Raw genomic sequence first — 17145 nt, 5'->3', positions numbered from 1 at the left:
ATATGTATATTATTTATTCTATTAATTATAAATATTGATAAAATAAATACATTATTTTTACAAAATATAAAGATTTAAGAAATATATAAAAAATTAAAAAATATATATAATATTATATTATTATTTTAATTTTAAAATAATTAATCTAATATAGATTCATTTAATCAAAAATTAATATTATAATTAAAAGTTAACATTCTAATTAAATTTTAAACTTTACAATGGTTACCCCATTGCCAACCCGATATAAATACAGAGCTACACGGTTTTACGGTGTTCTCCTCAGCACCTCGAAGCATGGCTGCCGCTGCCGCCCCACCTCGCCTGCTCTCGCAGAAGGAAGCTGACATTCAAATGATGTTGGCTGCGGAGGTCCACCTAGGAACTAAGAATTGTGACTTTCAAATGGAGCGATACGTATTCAAGCGCCGTAACGATGGTATTTCTCGTTTCATTTATCAGATCGCGCACTTTCTTTCCCTTTTGCCCGTGTGTGTGGTCGAACAATGAGAAACATGAATTGGAAGTAAAAAAAAGAAAGAACGGTTTTCGAGTTTTTTTTTTCAATTATTTTGGTTTTGTTTCGAATGATTGTAGAGGAAAGCGGGAATGATGGCCTTTTTTTCTGCGTTTTGTTTTTGGATCATCAAACAGGAAATTTGTGGTTTTGTTGGGTTTTATTGAGAGACCTAATATGCTCAATGGCTTGTTCGTGTTTTTTTATACCGATTTATGTTTTCGGCACGCATATATTTTTTCTTATATGAGTTTTCATGAGCAAAGGACGTATTATGTTCCATCTGCATATGTGAAAATGTCATTTACATGCGTTGGTTACAGTTGAAATTTTCTAGGATTACGAAATGGTGTTTTGATGCTTAGGTATATACATAATCAACTTGGGAAAGACATGGGAAAAACTTCAGCTGGCAGCCCGGGTTATTGTTGCAATTGAGAATCCTCAGGACATCATAGTACAGTCTGCAAGGCCTTACGGTCAGAGAGCAGTCCTTAAGTTTGCTCAGTACACCGGTGCCCATGCAATTGCTGGAAGGCACACACCCGGTACGTTCACCAACCAGCTGCAGACATCGTTCAATGAACCCCGTCTCCTCATACTTACCGATCCAAGGACAGATCACCAGGTGAATGCTGCCTTCCTCAATTTAATGCGATGCCTAGTTTTTGGTTCTGTTACCGGTTGGAAATTTGTTTGAGATAAATTTTAATGCAGAAGTTCACCCCCGGGATTATTTGGGACCTGTTACCGGACATCCGGTGCCAAGAAAAAAAAATTATTGTAGAAGTTACTTGGAGGATATATTTTGTTATATATTGGAGGATATATTTATTGTCACAATTTTTTTAGCATTAATATTTGCTTGTTCTGCACTTCTTTAGCTCAATTTTTCCTCACCGTGAAAGGATGCTTGCAGCCTATTAAGGAAGCTGCTCTTGGAAATATCCCAACGATAGCTTTCTGTGACACTGATTCGCCAATGCGGTACGTTGATATCGGGATCCCCTCCAACAACAAGGGAAAGCATAGCATAGGATGTCTCTTTTGGCTGTTGGCAAGAATGGTTCTACAGATGCGTGGTACTATTCGTCCTGGGCACAAGTGGGATGTGATGGTGAGGAGGAAACTAGACGGTTTTGTATGGTGGACTTCTTGCCAGAGAGCTAAATTGCTGATTTTAAAAAAAAATTGGTCATCCTTATGTGCAGGTGGATTTGTTTTTCTACCGCGAGCCCGAGGAGGCTAAGCAACAAGAAGAAGAAGAAGCGGTTGCCATCCCAGATTATGGTCTTACTGATTATTCTGCTGCTCCCCTTGCATCTGATCAATGGCCTGTTCAAGGTTCTGATGCCCAGTGGAACCCTGACGTTCAGCAACCTATTTCAGCGGTTCCTGCCGCTACTTGGGGCTCAGAGCCAGGTAGAAGTAATTTACCTGCTTTTGTTATAAACTATTGAACATATTTGACGTATTGTTTAAACATATTTGACTGATTGTTGTATTTGACGTGGTCATCTAAATTATAAACTATTTTCATTTACAACTTTGTGCATTTGCTTGTTTTTCTTGTCTGGATTAACTGCTCAAGTCCTGCCTTCTTTTACTATCTCGTCTGTCAGCATGGAAGAATTCAACTATTATTCGAATGTTCGAACCTCTAAAAATTACTATTCAAATTTCTTTGGATACAATTCACATGCAGCATCCTTGGCTGTTAGCCTGTTAATTTAAGAAACAACCCGTGCTTATAATTTATTAACATTAAACTTATAAAAAAAAAAAAAAATCATTTGTTAACATGTAATGGTTAATACAGAAACTTATCTAGTATGGACCTATGCTATCTTTTATATATGCCAACATTTTTTCGAAATTATTTTTGATCCTTAGTTGTTCAATTGCAGTTGCTATGACAGGGGAATGGGATGCTGCTCCAGCGCCACCATTGACTACCCCTGTTGTTGAAGAGGCTGCTCCTGCTGCTTCTGGATGGGAATGAAGTTTGAAAGCTTTTGCATTCATAATTTTATTTAAAAATCACTTTAGTTAGTTTTTTGAAGTAGTTCAGTTTGCTGTTGTGAAACGAACTTGCTTATTGGCACACTTTTACTCTATTGAATTTCAAAGATTTTTTCACTTTGCTGTTGGTACCTATAATAGAGTTGTTTTATTTGATACGTGTTATGGTTTGATAGTTTTCAATCAATACAGGACTTGTATTTATGGATCTCCCGAATGCTCTACAAATATAATGATTACATCCTCATTTTCGCACTGCTTTTTGGGTACCCTATAAAGTCTTTGTGGGTTAATTATGAAAATGGGGAGGATTTTCTCTTTTTTGCATTGTTGATTGCTGGAACCACTTGTTTATCCAGAAACACAAAAAGAAAAATATGTCATTAAGCATCACACTTTTGTTTTATTTCTGCATACATTTCCAGTCTATGATCGTTGCTACTGATTTCTCCATGCGACATGCATTGTTAAGTGCTCTGTAATCTTTGATTTCTCCGCATAAAGACGTGTTTGAATGTAAGAACTTAATTGAGATATGTGTTTAAATGTATGAAATAAGTTAAGACCTGTTTAACTTTTTATGAAAAGTTCAAAAAATAATGAATCTCATCATGATTGATTTGAGATAAATTGAGATAGAGTAAAATCTATTCATCATCCTTTTTATTATCATATTCTCATTATTTCATGATATGACATTAGACAATAAGTTTATAAATAAAATATAATAAATAATATTCAATTATCTAATATTACATGATGAGAGGATGACAAGAATTGAAGTGATGAGTAGTATTACTCATTGAGATAATCTTGATATCTAAAGATAACACTGCTTTAGTTATACTTATTATAGATTTACTGGACTACCATTTCAAGATTGAGGAATTCTATTTGCAGTCCTGAGTGGAGGATTGCGAATGCAATCCTATTGATGAATAGGAATAAAAGGAGAAAATACATCATTTTAAAAAAGATCTTATTGTAATTTTAAATTTTTTTTAAATATAACTATATAAGTTTGCATGAACAATCTTTATTTGGAGATCGTATGTAAACTAACTTTTCAAGATTACTAGGATCATACTTATCAAAAAGATTACTAGGATCAAATTCAATTGAAAATCTCAATCTTTTTATGGTTGTGCTGGGTATCCTTTAGAATTCACTGGGCCATCAATGATCATCTAACGCAAAAATGGGAAGACTTAACAGACATTAAGCCTTCTTAGTTTTCTAATATGAGATGAGTTGAAATAAAAGTTGAAATTTGAATAAAATATTATTATAAAATATTATTTTTATTTTAAGATTTGAAAATTTTGATTTTTTTTAATTTTATTTTGTGTAAAATTTTAAAAAAATGGTAATAATTATATTATATGAGAATGATTGTAAAAATAAACGAGACCGACCTTGTTTGGTTATGTACTTCAAATGAGATATTTTGAATAGTAGTAAGATTTTTTAGTTAAGATGAGATGAGATAGCATGTAAAAAAATGTGTGTTTGGATAATGAGATGTGTGAGGAGGAGAAAATAAAGAAGACCATACGAGCCCAGCCACCACGCCTAGGTCACCTGGAGTAGAAACTAGGGGACAAGAGGGGGGCAAGAAAAGTCAGGAGGTAATGGGGGTGTGGGGCTGTCAGGAGGTAACGTGGGTATCAGGGGGTCTAGGAGGTAATGTGGGGCTGTCCGGGGGGGGGGAGCGGTCAGGCATGCAAAGGCTGGGCCTTGCTTGCAGGGGCGCACGCAGGAAAGGGGATTCAGATAAATAGAGGAGGAGGTTGTTCTTCTCCGGGGTCTTATTCTTCTTCGTCTTCAACCTCTCCAAATAACAGGGAGCTCCAATGGATGCCTATTCTCCAGTAAATTTATATACAGCATCACCATTGTATAATGATATATGAGGGAACATGAGAGACTGTAAACAAAAATATTATAGTAGATTTCTCCTCCCCAAACACCCAAGGACGTAGGTATATGTCGAATCACGTAAACCTATGTGTTCATTTATTTACTTTCTCTGCACTTATATTTTCCATTCACCGCCATGGACGTACGCATCGTCACCGTGCATTGCGCTAGAACTCTGTCAGGGGCTCCAGAGTCCAAACAACACCGAACGAGACCCAAGTCTCCCCAATAGGCCGAGAATGACTCTTTGGAAGGCCCGTTGAGCAATTTTTACAACATTAACAAGGGCACCGTCTGCAGGATTAGATCACTTTCTAAGCCAGATGTGAGAGAAATATGATTTTCCAGTGCGCTATAATCTCCGAATGAACAAGTGAAACTTACTCCAGATAAGTAAACTGTTATGCTCTTATTTTTATTAATGATGCCATGGCAGAATCGGGACTTACCAGTGAGGGCCGGCACAAGGTACGTACAGTTTGAATGCTCGGGCCGCTCATCTCCCCGACTTGGGAGAGTGTAGTCTATGCTCAGGGCGCATGCACTTGTGGGGAATCACTGTGCACTTAAGTGATTACCATGCGAGCCCACATTTGTGCCCTCCAATTCTGATTACCATGTGATAGCAGGCTTTAAACTAGTACTTTGAATGTATGGGGAACAACGATCTACAGCCTTTGGTCATACAAACATCAAAGTAAAACCTTCAAGAGCTAGTCTGCATACTCAAAATTTTTAAGCCATGCTGCTTGATCATGAAAATTACAAAAATATTTCTAATAAACATGTTGTTGGGTACAAGAATAGGGAACTAAAGTATGTTTCCTCGGAGACAGCTACAAGGATTGTGAATGAGATGTCAAACAATTTCGTCTCGGGAAGATGACCTCTTCTTCTTTCGTGATTCGGGATTCTTTTTTGTAGATTGCTCGTTAGCAGGACGATCTTCGTTTAACAAATTACCATCATCTGCATCCCCCATGTCAATGTCATGATCAGCAGTGGCATCAAAATCTTCTCCCTCGGCAATATCCGAGGGGGCGTCGTTTTCTGCATCACTAGCATTACCGACCAAGTCTTCATCATCTTCATTGGCAACTTCGTCCAAATCATCATAATCATAGTCACCATCTGCTTTCATGGAAATATTAGCCGAATCCAGTATGTTCTCAATTTCTTCATTATCACTCTCATCAGCTCCATCCACACCACCGTCCACGTCAAACAAATCTTCCGCTGCCTCTTCATCTGCTGTTTTTTTCTTTTTCTTCTTTGGTTTCTTAGAAGAATTCATTTTATTCATATAAAACTTGTGGAAGACCAGATCTTCTGGAGGTACGTCAACTTCAGTCAATGAAAGAATCTCTTGCCCAATTAAAAGGTTGTTCATGTCAAGCTGGGAAATAAAAGTTAAATCGGAAAAATAATTAATTGGCTTGATAGTTTGTCAATGTCCACTGAAACTGATTCAATCACTCGAGCAAGAACCATAACCCATACACTAAGGTGCAACTCAAATTGGAAGAACAATAACATATTAAAAAAGTCCAATAAACATAACCCATAGCTCTAAGAAGTCCAATAAACATTTCTGCCTGTAGAACATTTTCTTCATTAAAGAACCACTTCCCTTTATACACCCATATACTAAGGTGCAACTCAAATTGGAAGAACAATCACATATTAAAAAGATCGATCCGGTAATGTTAACATCATTATCAGTTCATTCATGATAATTATTCATCTGATAAAATAAGAAACTGACTCCACATTCTCAACGCTCAAGTTGAGTCCTGCCAACCACCATGGAATTCAAACATCTTTTTTTATTAGTAAGAAGAAATGTATTAAATCAAGAAAAGGGCAAGGCCCGAGTACACAGGGGGTATACAGATGTATTAATTCAAACATCGAACCCATACACGCTTATTTGAGAAAATAATAAATTCACAATAGGGACCTTAAATTTGCAAAACATTTGAAAGGTGATCTCATAATCTGAAACTTCCTACATCAGCAGCCAAAGAATCCAGATCCATGGACAGGTTGGCCAGCTGAAAAGTTTGAATAACCTATACAGAACGAATAATCAAAACAAATGAGCCTGAATTGGGTGCACTATGGTAAGGAGAAAAATAGAGCAAAAGAAAAGCTGAGGAACACAACCCTTTAGAAGTATAATCAAGGTTTTGGAACCAGTTCAGTAGTTTTAGAGAGGTGGTTTCAGTGAAGAAAAACAAGTGGTTCCAAATAAGACAGACCCATACTAAATGTATATGATCATGAAAAATTAATTAAGAACGGATAGAATCTAGTATATGGAAGTTCAAGCTCAAAAGTATCAAGGGGACTTGAATCAGTAAAACAAATGTAAAGAGGCATATCAGTACAGAAAAACACATGAACACTGGTTGACTTTTAATGGCAAACGCGGTTATTGCCATCAGAATACTTTGGTTGGCTAAGGACAATGGCAAAAAACCATAAATATCCATGCCAGTCTGGTCATAAGACTCCCAATCAGTCTGGAAAAAAATGTGCCAACTAATCTGGCTTGATACTTGACTCTTGAAAGCCAATCATAGCAACCATATATTTGGTGCAAACGAATGCAAAGAACTTCACTAAATCTCTTACCACTCTGTGTGTACGCGTTTTGTAAGCACAAGATCACCATTATTATACAAGCTACTGGCAAAATATACAGGACAAACTAATATTCAAACTACGCAACAAGTTTCCTCCAAATTACATAGTAGAGACTAAAATTATCAGCAGTAAAAATGAAGAGCCATACAGCATGGTACTTCGCTCGTAACCCTAAATGCGGCCGAAAGAGGAAAGAATCCACCTCATCAATAACCACCACCTGTAAACAATAGGTCAATAATTAGATCAAATCACCATCCACAATAGCAACCATGACTTTCAGTAAGTACATCCTAAAAGCCAGAAACTCGGCAGCAAATTTTCTTGTCCCTGTTTTTGGTGTGAGGAGGGAAGGGGATTCATAATGACAAAGGACCATGAGCATGAGAAATCTTACAATATTTGACAAATGAAGTTTAAACTTGAATGTGTCATTAGTTAAAACAAGCAGGCTAAACCAGTTAAGCAACACATAAGCTTCACATTATACACAAAGAAAACTCTCATGTATACTCCGTGTACTTGGGTTTTGCCTATTTCTATAAATAAAACTTCTTGATTACCAATAAAACAAAATTATACACAAAGCAAACAATTAGAATTAACTACACCAGATGGCCATACCTTCATATTGGGATGATCAGACAAAAGGTTTGCCATGTGAAAATCAGCATTGGATGCACCCTTGTTTTCAGGATCTCCCAGCTGTAAGTAATACAATAATTGAAGTAGACAAGGAAACAACTTCAAAAGTTAAAGCAACTTCAATTAAAATCTTCAAGAAGGATTTTTTTTTTATAGGTAGTTTCCACATGAGGCAGACTTCAAGGTGAACTTACTTTGTTTACTAACGCAGAAAGCAATCTACGCTCCTGCTCTGATTTACTCTTCAGCAGCGCATACATCGTCTGAAAAAAAAAAAAATCTATGAGATCAAAATCACTTTGGCTAAACACCTACTTTATGTAATTTAAGTTTTAATCCACAATACTCATTAGATTTTAATCTTTCTCACTTACTAGTTACGTATTGAAAACTCTCACATTCGATTTCAATTCACATGCATTCAATCAAAATCCACTTACTTTGTAATTTACTCAATAACTCAATTAGCTGCATGATTCTTGAAAACACACTTGCGATTTACAAAAATACCTATGCAAAGTGCTTTGATCAGATGATAATTACCGGACTAACCTTCAATGCCTTATGTTCATACAGGCAACATATATAGCTTAGAAGACATTGCTTCAACTTTTATACAAGTAATATAATTAATGGAATATTATAAAGGAACTTTAACAAACAAATTAACTACTACGATCAGTACTTTAACAAGATGATTAAATTTGCATCATCAAGATGATGATATTTAATATCGTGTTTTGGGTCAAATGAGATTTATTTCTTATTTTTTTGTATTATATTTTGCTGGATAATTATATAATCTCGTTGAAGATATTTCACTGTTATGGTTATGTTCATAAAATTCAAGTACTTATGATTACTAAGTTGGAAAATTTAGCTTCTTATTTTAATATATTATTATTATTATTATTGGACCATTCTTTTTCGGACTGTACTTGTTTTAGTGAGTTTTATTCTCTTTTAGGCCCAGTCCATTCGAATTTGAAGCCAAGTCCGTAGCTTGCGGCCCAGTCCGCCCTTTATCTCTAAACGGCGCCGTTTCGGCCATAGCCCTTAGGGCTTTATTTCTTTTCCTCCTGCGCGCCGTCCACTGCTTCTTCTTCTTCTTCTTCTTCTTCTTCGGTTTCATCTTTCTTCCGAAATCCCGATCCACATCTTCTTTTAGGACTGTTTAAAAATAAAAAAAAAATCGTTTAGGACAATTAGGGTTTTAGCACCATATAAATTCCATCATTGGCCTTCTTCAAGCTCTCTTGTTCTCTCTCCCACCAAGTAGAGGCGGCTAGGTTCTTCTGTTCTTCAACTCCTCTCCTCGAAGCATGGCTAACACCGCCGCCGCCCCACCTCGTCAGCTCTCTCAAAAGGAGGCTGACATTCAGATGATGTTGGCCGCCGAGGTCCATCTGGGCACCAAGAATTGTGATTTCCAGATGGAACGCTACGTCTTCAAGCGCCGTAACGATGGTATTTCTCGTTTCATTTCTCAGATCGGAATTTTAGTCCCTATTGCCTGTGTCTTAGTGTGATCGGGCGATGAGAAATTTAAGTTGGAAGTAAAAAAAAAAGAAAGGAGGGGTTTGGAGTTCTGTATTTTTTCAATTATTTTGGTTTTGTTTGGAATGATTGGAAAGGAAAGTGGGAATGATAACCCTTTTTTTCTTTCTCCGTTTTTTTTTTGGATCATCAAACAGGAAACTTGTGGTTTTGTTGGGTTTTATTGAGAGACCTAATATGCTCAAAGGTTTGGTCGTGTGTGTTTTTTTTTTTTAATGACTTGTGTTTTCTGGACGCATATATTTTTTCTCGTATGAGTTATCAAGAGCGAAGAACGTAATGCGTTCCATCTCTGTATTTGTGAAAATGTTATTTACATTCTTTGGTTAAGGTGAAATTTTCTAGCATTACGAAATGGTGTTTTGATGCTTAGGTATATACATAATCAACCTGGGAAAGACATGGGAAAAGCTTCAGCTGGCAGCCCGGGTTATTGTTGCAATTGAGAATCCTCAGGACATCATAGTACAGTCTGCAAGGCCTTACGGTCAGAGAGCAGTCCTTAAGTTTGCTCAGTACACCGGTGCCCATGCAATTGCTGGAAGGCACACACCCGGTACGTTCACCAACCAGCTGCAGACCTCGTTCAATGAACCCCGTCTCCTCATACTTACCGATCCAAGGACAGATCACCAGGTGAATGCTGCCTTCCTCAATTTAATGCGATACCTAGTTTTTGGTTCTGTTACTGGCTGGGAATTTGTTTGAGATAAATTTGAATGTAGAAGTTACTTGTATAGAGTTTTGATATTTTTAATGTTTTGATATATTGGAGGATATATTTACTGCCACGATTTTTTTGCATTAATTTTTGCTTGTTCTGCACTTCTTTATCTCAATTTTTGCTCACCGTGAAAGGATGCTTGCAGCCTATTAAGGAAGCTGCTCTTGGAAATATCCCAACGATAGCTTTCTGTGACACTGATTCGCCAATGCGGTATGTTGATATCGGGATCCCCTCCAACAACAAGGGGAAGCATAGCATAGGATGTCTCTTTTGGCTGTTGGCAAGAATGGTTCTACAGATGCGTGGTACTATTCGTCCTGGGCACAAGTGGGATGTGATGGTGAGGAGGAAACTAGACGGCTTTGTTTGGTGGACTTCTTGCCGAGAGCTAAATTGCTAATTTAAAAAAAATTGGTCATCCTTATGTGCAGGTGGATTTGTTTTTCTACCGCGAGCCCGAGGAGGCTAAGCAACAAGAAGAAGAAGAAGCGGTTGCCATCCCAGATTATGGTCTTGCTGATTATTCTGCTGCTCCCCTTGCATCTGATCAATGGCCTGTTCAAGGTTCTGATGCCCAGTGGAACCCTGACGTTCAGCAACCTATTTCAGCAGTTCCTGCCACTACCTGGGGCTCAGAGCCAGGTAGAAGTAATTTACCTGCTTTTGTTATAAACTATTTGACGTATTGTTTAAACGTATTTGATTGATTGTTGTATTTGACGTGGTCATCTAAATTATAAACTAATTTCATTTACAACTATGTGCATTTGCTTGTTTTTCTTGTCTGGATTAACTGCTTAAGTCCTGCCTTATTTTACTATCTTGTCTATCAGCATGAAAGAATTCAACTATTATTCGAATGTTCGTTGAACCTCTAAAAAATACTATTCAAATTTCTTTGGATACAATTCATATACAGCATCCTTGGCTGTTAGCATGTTAATTAAAGAAACGCTTGGAACCTGTCCTTGTAATTTAGTAACATTAAACTTATAAAAAAAATCATTTGTTAATATGTAACGGTTAATACATAAAATTATCTAGTATGGTATCTTTTATATATGCCAACAATTTTTCGAAATTATTTTTGATCCTTTGTTGTTCAATTGCAGTTGCTATGACAGGGGAATGGGATGCTGCTCCAGCGCCACCATTGACGACTACCCCTGTTGTTGAAGGGGCTGCTCCTGCTGCTTCTGGATGGGAATGAAAGTTTGAAAGCTTTTGCATCCATAATTTTATTTAAAAATCACTTTTTGTTAGTTTTTTCAAGTAGTTCAGTTTTCTGTTGTGAAAAGAACTTGCTTATTGGCACACTTTTACTCCAGTGAATTTCAAAGATTTTTTCACTTTGCTGTTGGTACCTATAATAGAGTTGTTTTATTTGATACGTGTTATGGTATGATATTTTTCAAGCAATACAGGGCTTGTATTTATGGGTCTCCCGAATGCTCTACTAATATAATGATTACATCCTCATTTTCGCACTCCTTTTTGGGTACCCTATAAATTCTTTGTGGGATAACTAGGTCTTCTTTGTTTTACGATCATTTTCATCTTATCTAATAATTATAATTTTTTAAAATTTTTACATAAAATAAAACAAAATAAATAATTTAATTTTTTTTAAATTTTAAAATAAAAATAATATTAAAAATATATATTATAATAATATTTTATTTAACTTTTAATTTTTATCTCAACTCATCTCGTCTTAGAAAATAAAGGAGGCTTAATGCCTGTGTTAAGTGTTCCCAATTTTGTGTTAGATGATCACCCACTGAATTTCATAAAAGGTTAAACACATTTTAATTTATTTCAAACATTTAAACACATATCTCAATTAATTTCAGACATTTAAACATATTTTAATAGGATCTATAAAATATTATTATTCACAAATCAATATTACCTTAGCATCCAAATGCAGCAAGCTATCACTTAAAGATGGAATCAACATGCGGAGAAATCAAAGATTACAGAGCACTTAACAATGCATGTCGCGTAGAGCAATCAGTAGCAACGATCATGGACTGGAAATGTATGCAGAAATAAAACCAAAGTTTGATGCTTAATGGCATATTTTTCTTTTTGTGGTTTCTGGATAAGCAAGTGATTCTAGCAATCAACAATGCAAAGATAGAATCCTCCCGATTTTGATATCCTTAGGCCTTGTTTGCTTATACAAATCGGACGATATGAGATGAAAAATTTATAAATAGCAATGAGATAATTTGGAAATAGTATTGAAATTTCTTTGAGTTAGGAAGTTTTGTTGAGTTTTAGGAAATGAGAAAGAAAAAATTGAATAAAAAATACTATAAAGTTAAAATATTATTATAATATAATTTTTTAATATAATTATTATTTTGAGATTTGAAAATTTTGAATTATTTTTTGTATTTTATTTGTAAGTTTGAAAAAATTGTAATAATTATATAAAAATAGTTAAAAAGTTGAGAATTTAAAATTAAAAAATATTTATATTTGAATGATGTTTAAATATTGAGATAAGATGAAATAAATTGAAACTATCTGTAAGATCAAAAGAACCTTAATCTTTGATTATTCTGTTTGTATTCTATTTTACAGGGCTCCGACTTCCCCTGCGCATGTTTTTACTTTTGTTTCCAGGTCTACCTAATCTTTTTGGTTTTTTCAACTCATATACATACACACATATTATTCTAAAGAAAATTAATTCATAAAGTTATTAAGTTTTAAATGTAATTAAGAAATTTGTGATTGCTGAATTCTTATAGATACACCTTATGCTAGAATTTTGAATTCGAGTCACAGAAATAGAAATAAATATGAATTAGGTTTTACTTTTAATATTTAATTGAGAAATCAAATTCCAATTGCCAAAAAATGCTTCTCCTGCATTCCCACGTTGAAACTAATGTGGAAAAAAAATCCTTAAGTATGCCAATAAGTTTTTCAGCACCCGAAATGCAATAGGAATTAGGTTTTGCTTTTATTATTGGATTGAATTTACAGATCAATCAAGCAACGAGAAGTGCTATCGATAACTTTTTTTTTGTTGTCTATTATTTTCTATTATGATTTTAAACAATTGAAAATTTATTTATCTCCTGTAAAAAAATATATTTATTATCCATCATTTACTTGGAATTAGGAGTAGGTAATAGGGCCCTGCCTCGCCCCGCTTCCTCTCCGCCCCCGCATGGCGGGGCGGGCAACCCACTCCGCCCATGCGGGGGTGGGGCCCCCCGCCCACATCTAAGGCCCCTAGCTGGGGCGGGGAGGGCCCAACCCCACCCCGCATTTCTCTCGCTCCACCCCTGCTTACATTTATATATATATTATATACATATATAAACATAAATATATATTTATATTTTACAAATTGTATATAAATAAATATATATTACAATTTGTTAAACTTGTTCACAAAATATGCATCGGTAAATTTAAAAACTACATAGTTTAAAAATTAATACACTACAATTTATACAAAATATGCACTATCAAATTTAAAAATTACATAGTTTTTAAATTATAGTCATATTTACAAAATTTAAATTTATAATTTGGGTTTAAAAATGTATTTTTAATTACTTTTACACTTAGAAATAATTTTTAAATCAAATAAAATGTAGTATTTTTTTTTAATTAGAAAGAGATGGGACGGATTGAGAATCTGCCCCACATCTTGCCCCCGCATCCCGGGGCGGGGGATGGGGATGGGGGTGAAAACCCCACCGCCCCGTAGGGGGCGGGTAGCACCCCTAACTTGGGTTGTGCCTCAATTGATTATGGGGATTTAGGTAGTGAGTTGAGATGAGATAAAAATTGAAAATTGAATAAAATATTATTTTTAATATTATTATTATTTTGATATTTGAAAAAATTAAATTATTTATTATATTTTATGTAAAAATGTAAAAATTATAATAATAAAATAAAATAAATTGAAGGGTCTTTATAATTTACTAGGTCAAAGCAACGTGCTTTGCCTAGTTAGATAAAACAATTATTTTACAAAAATAATATGTTTTTTTACAAAATTTGTAAAAATAGTTCATGGCATATATAGTTTAAAAGACATTGCTTCAACTTTTATACAAGTGATATAATTAATAGAATATTACAAATGAATTTTAACAAACAAATTAACTATTACGATCAGTATTTTAACAAAATAATTGACTTTGCGTTATCAAGATAATGGTATTTAATGGCGTATTTTGGGTCAAATGAGATTTATTTCTCATTTTTTGTATTATATTTTGCTGGATAACTGTATAATCTCGTTGAGGAGATTTCACTGTTGTGGTTCTATTCATAAAATTCTAATACTTATGATTACTAAATTGTGAAATTTATTTTCTTATTTTAATATATTTGTTTTATTATTATTATTGGACCCTTCTTTTTCGGACTGGGCTCTTTCTAGTGTGTTTTATTCTCTTTGAGCCCAGCCCATTCGAATTTGAAGCCAAGCCCGTAGCTTGCAGCCCAGTCCTCCCTTTCTCTCTAAACGGCGCCGTTTTGGCCATAGCCCTTAGGGCTTTATTTCTTTTCCTCCTGCGCGCCGTCCTGCTCGCCGTCCACTGCTTCTTCTTCTTCTTCCGAAATCCCGATCCTCATCTTCTTTTAGGACTGTTTAAAAAAAAAAAGAAAAAAATCGTTTAGGACAATTAGGGTTTAGCACCATATAAATTCCATCATTGGCCTTCTTCAAGCTCTCTTGTTCTCTCTCCCACCAAGTAGAGGCGGCTAGGTTCTTCTGTTCTTCAACTCCTCTCCTCGAAGCATGGCTAACACCGCCGCCGCCCCACCTCGTCAGCTCTCTCAAAAGGAGGCTGATATTCAGATGATGTTGGCCGCCGAGGTCCATCTGGGCACCAAGAATTGTGATTTCCAGATGGAACGCTACGTCTTCAAGCGCCGTAACGATGGTATTTCTCGTTTCATTTCTCAGATAGGAATTTTAGTCCCTATTGCCTGTGTCTTAGTGTGATCGGGCGATGAGAAATTTAAGTTGGAAGTAAAAAAAAAAAAGAAAGGAGGGGTTTGGAGTTCTGTATTTTTTCAATTATTTTGGTTTTGTTTGGAATGATTGGAAAGGAAAGTGGGAATGATAACCCTTTTTTTCTTTCTCCGTTTTGTTTTTGGATTATCAAGCAGGAAACTTGTGGTTTTGTTGGGTTTTTTTGAGAGACCTAATATGCTCAATGGTTTGGTCGTGTGCTTTTTTTTTTTTAATAACTTATGTTTTCTGGACGCATATATTTTTTCTCGTATGAGTTATCAAGAGCAAAGAACGTAATGCGTTCCATCTCTGTATTTGTGAAAATGTTATTTACATGCGTTGGTTACGGGTGAGATTTTCTAGCGTTATGGAATGGTGTTTTGATGCTTAGGTATATACATAATCAACCTGGGAAAGACATGGGAAAAGCTTCAGCTGGCAGCCCGGGTTATTGTTGCAATTGAGAATCCTCAGGACATCATAGTACAGTCTGCAAGACCTTACGGTCAGAGAGCAGTCCTTAAGTTTGCTCAGTACACCGGTGCCCATGCAATTGCTGGAAGGCACACACCCGGTACGTTCACCAACCAGCTGCAGACCTCGTTCAATGAACCCCGTCTCCTCATACTTACCGATCCAAGGACAGATCACCAGGTGAATGCTGCCTTCCTCAATTTAATGCGATGCCTAGTTTTTGGCTCTGTTACCGGCTGGGAATTTGTTTGAGATAAATTTGAATGTAGAAGTTACTTGTATAGAGTTTTGATATTTTGAATGTTGTTATATATTGGAGGATATATTTACTGCCACGATTTGTTTGCATTAATTTTTGCTTGTTCTGCACTTCTTTATCTCAATTTTTGCTCACCGTGAAAGGATGCTTGCAGCCTATTAAGGAAGCTGCTCTTGGAAATATCCCAACGATAGCTTTCTGTGACACTGATTCGCCAATGCGGTATGTTGATATCGGGATCCCCTCCAACAACAAGGGGAAGCATAGCATAGGATGTCTCTTTTGGCTGTTGGCAAGAATGGTTCTACAGATGCGTGGTACTATTCGTCCTGGGCACAAGTGGGATGTGATGGTGAGGAGGAAACTAGACGGCTTTGTTTGGTGGACTTCTTGCCGAGAGCTAAATTGCTAATTTAAAAAGAATTGGTCATCCTTATGTGCAGGTGGATTTGTTTTTCTACCGCGAGCCCGAGGAGGCTAAGCAACAAGAAGAAGAAGAAGCGGTTGCCATCCCAGATTATGGTCTTGCTGATTATTCTGCTGCTCCCCTTGCATCTGATCATTGGCCTGTTCAAGGTTCTGATGCCCAGTGGAACCCTGACGTTCAGCAACCTATTTCAGCAGTTCCTGCTGCTCCCTGGGGCTCGGAGCCAGGTAGAACTAATTTACCTTCTTTTTGTGGTTCATTGAAATGAAATATTATATATCATTCTCTCCTTGTGCAGTGGGTTCTGTACTTGCATTTGCGTATTTGGCACAGCATCTAATTTATTTGTTGAAATGCCTTTGTAAATCATTATTAACAGCTTTTTGTTCAGCTGCAGTCCCTTTAACTGGTGAATGGGATCCTATTCCAGCGCCAGCAGTGCCTGTTATTGAAGGTGCTCCTCCGGCTTCTTCGGATTGGGAGTGAATGGAGTTTGAAATTGTTTTTACTAAATTGCTTATTGCATTCACAATTTTGAGTTAGTTTTCTATCATTTTCAATTTTCTGTTTGGAAATGAACTTCTTTATCGGCACATCTTATCTTGAGACTGAGTTCCTGCTATTTTTGACCCACTTGTTGGTGTTTTTAGGGAGATGCCTTATCTTGATATATTTTAGTACGGAATATTTTTCCACCAGTGTAAGACATGTTTTATATGTCTTGTGAATGCAATTAATAGAAGGATGTAATTTTCCCGTACAAATTCAATTCTTTTGGGAAAGGAAGAGTTAAAAGGTGGAATTGATGCGTAGGCTTTTCTGAGAATCGAAATAATATATTAAGTTATTTTAGAGCCTAAAATAACTGAAGGTTTGAGGTGCCTGTGGTGTTTCTACATTTTCTATTAAAATATGGCCCACTGGATTCTAATGAGGATCCATCTACTGT

The 17145-nt window shown here is 36.0% G+C and overlaps 4 protein-coding genes across 5 annotated transcripts; 3 read left to right on the top strand and 1 right to left on the bottom strand.

The window, feature by feature from the left end:
- Positions 1–268: 268 nt before the first annotated feature.
- LOC109005412 (40S ribosomal protein SA) lies at positions 269–2749 on the top strand. The gene is made up of 5 exons (XM_035692096.1): positions 269–439; positions 883–1145; positions 1437–1634; positions 1729–1939; positions 2425–2749. Exons 1-5 carry the CDS (start codon positions 298–300, stop codon positions 2517–2519), a joined length of 909 nt encoding a protein of 302 aa, XP_035547989.1. The 5' UTR covers positions 269–297; the 3' UTR covers positions 2520–2749.
- A 4323-nt stretch (positions 2750–7072) lies between these two features.
- LOC109005424 (uncharacterized protein C4F10.09c-like) lies at positions 7073–8316 on the bottom strand. The gene is made up of 4 exons (XM_018984364.2): positions 8306–8316; positions 7948–8016; positions 7733–7813; positions 7073–7328 (listed from the first exon to the last, which is right to left on the bottom strand). Exons 2-4 carry the CDS (start codon positions 8011–8013, stop codon positions 7185–7187), a joined length of 291 nt encoding a protein of 96 aa, XP_018839909.1. The 5' UTR covers positions 8014–8016; positions 8306–8316; the 3' UTR covers positions 7073–7184.
- A 495-nt stretch (positions 8317–8811) lies between these two features.
- LOC109005425 (40S ribosomal protein SA-like) lies at positions 8812–11479 on the top strand. The gene is made up of 5 exons (XM_035692095.1): positions 8812–9220; positions 9684–9946; positions 10180–10377; positions 10469–10679; positions 11150–11479. The coding sequence occupies exons 1-5, from the start codon at positions 9076–9078 to the stop codon at positions 11245–11247; spliced, it is 915 nt and encodes a 304-aa protein (XP_035547988.1). The 5' UTR covers positions 8812–9075; the 3' UTR covers positions 11248–11479.
- A 3127-nt stretch (positions 11480–14606) lies between these two features.
- Positions 14607–16991, top strand: LOC109005420 (40S ribosomal protein SA-like). Of its 2 annotated transcripts, none has more exons than XM_018984361.2 (5): positions 14607–14962; positions 15428–15690; positions 15924–16121; positions 16213–16423; positions 16594–16802. In XM_018984361.2, exons 1-5 carry the CDS (start codon positions 14818–14820, stop codon positions 16680–16682), a joined length of 906 nt encoding a protein of 301 aa, XP_018839906.1. In that variant the 5' UTR covers positions 14607–14817; the 3' UTR covers positions 16683–16802. The 2 variants fall into 2 exon arrangements, with proteins under 2 accessions (XP_018839906.1, XP_018839905.1); XM_018984360.2 differs by having other exon boundaries at positions 14612–14962; positions 16588–16991.
- The last annotated feature ends 154 nt before the right edge of the window (positions 16992–17145 follow it).

The sequence above is a fragment of the Juglans regia genome, chromosome 7 (assembly GCF_001411555.2).
Source record: "Juglans regia cultivar Chandler chromosome 7, Walnut 2.0, whole genome shotgun sequence".
NCBI lineage: Eukaryota > Viridiplantae > Streptophyta > Magnoliopsida > Fagales > Juglandaceae > Juglans > Juglans regia.
Note: the sequence above shows the minus strand (reverse complement) of the source record. Positions and strands in the feature narration are given on the sequence as shown.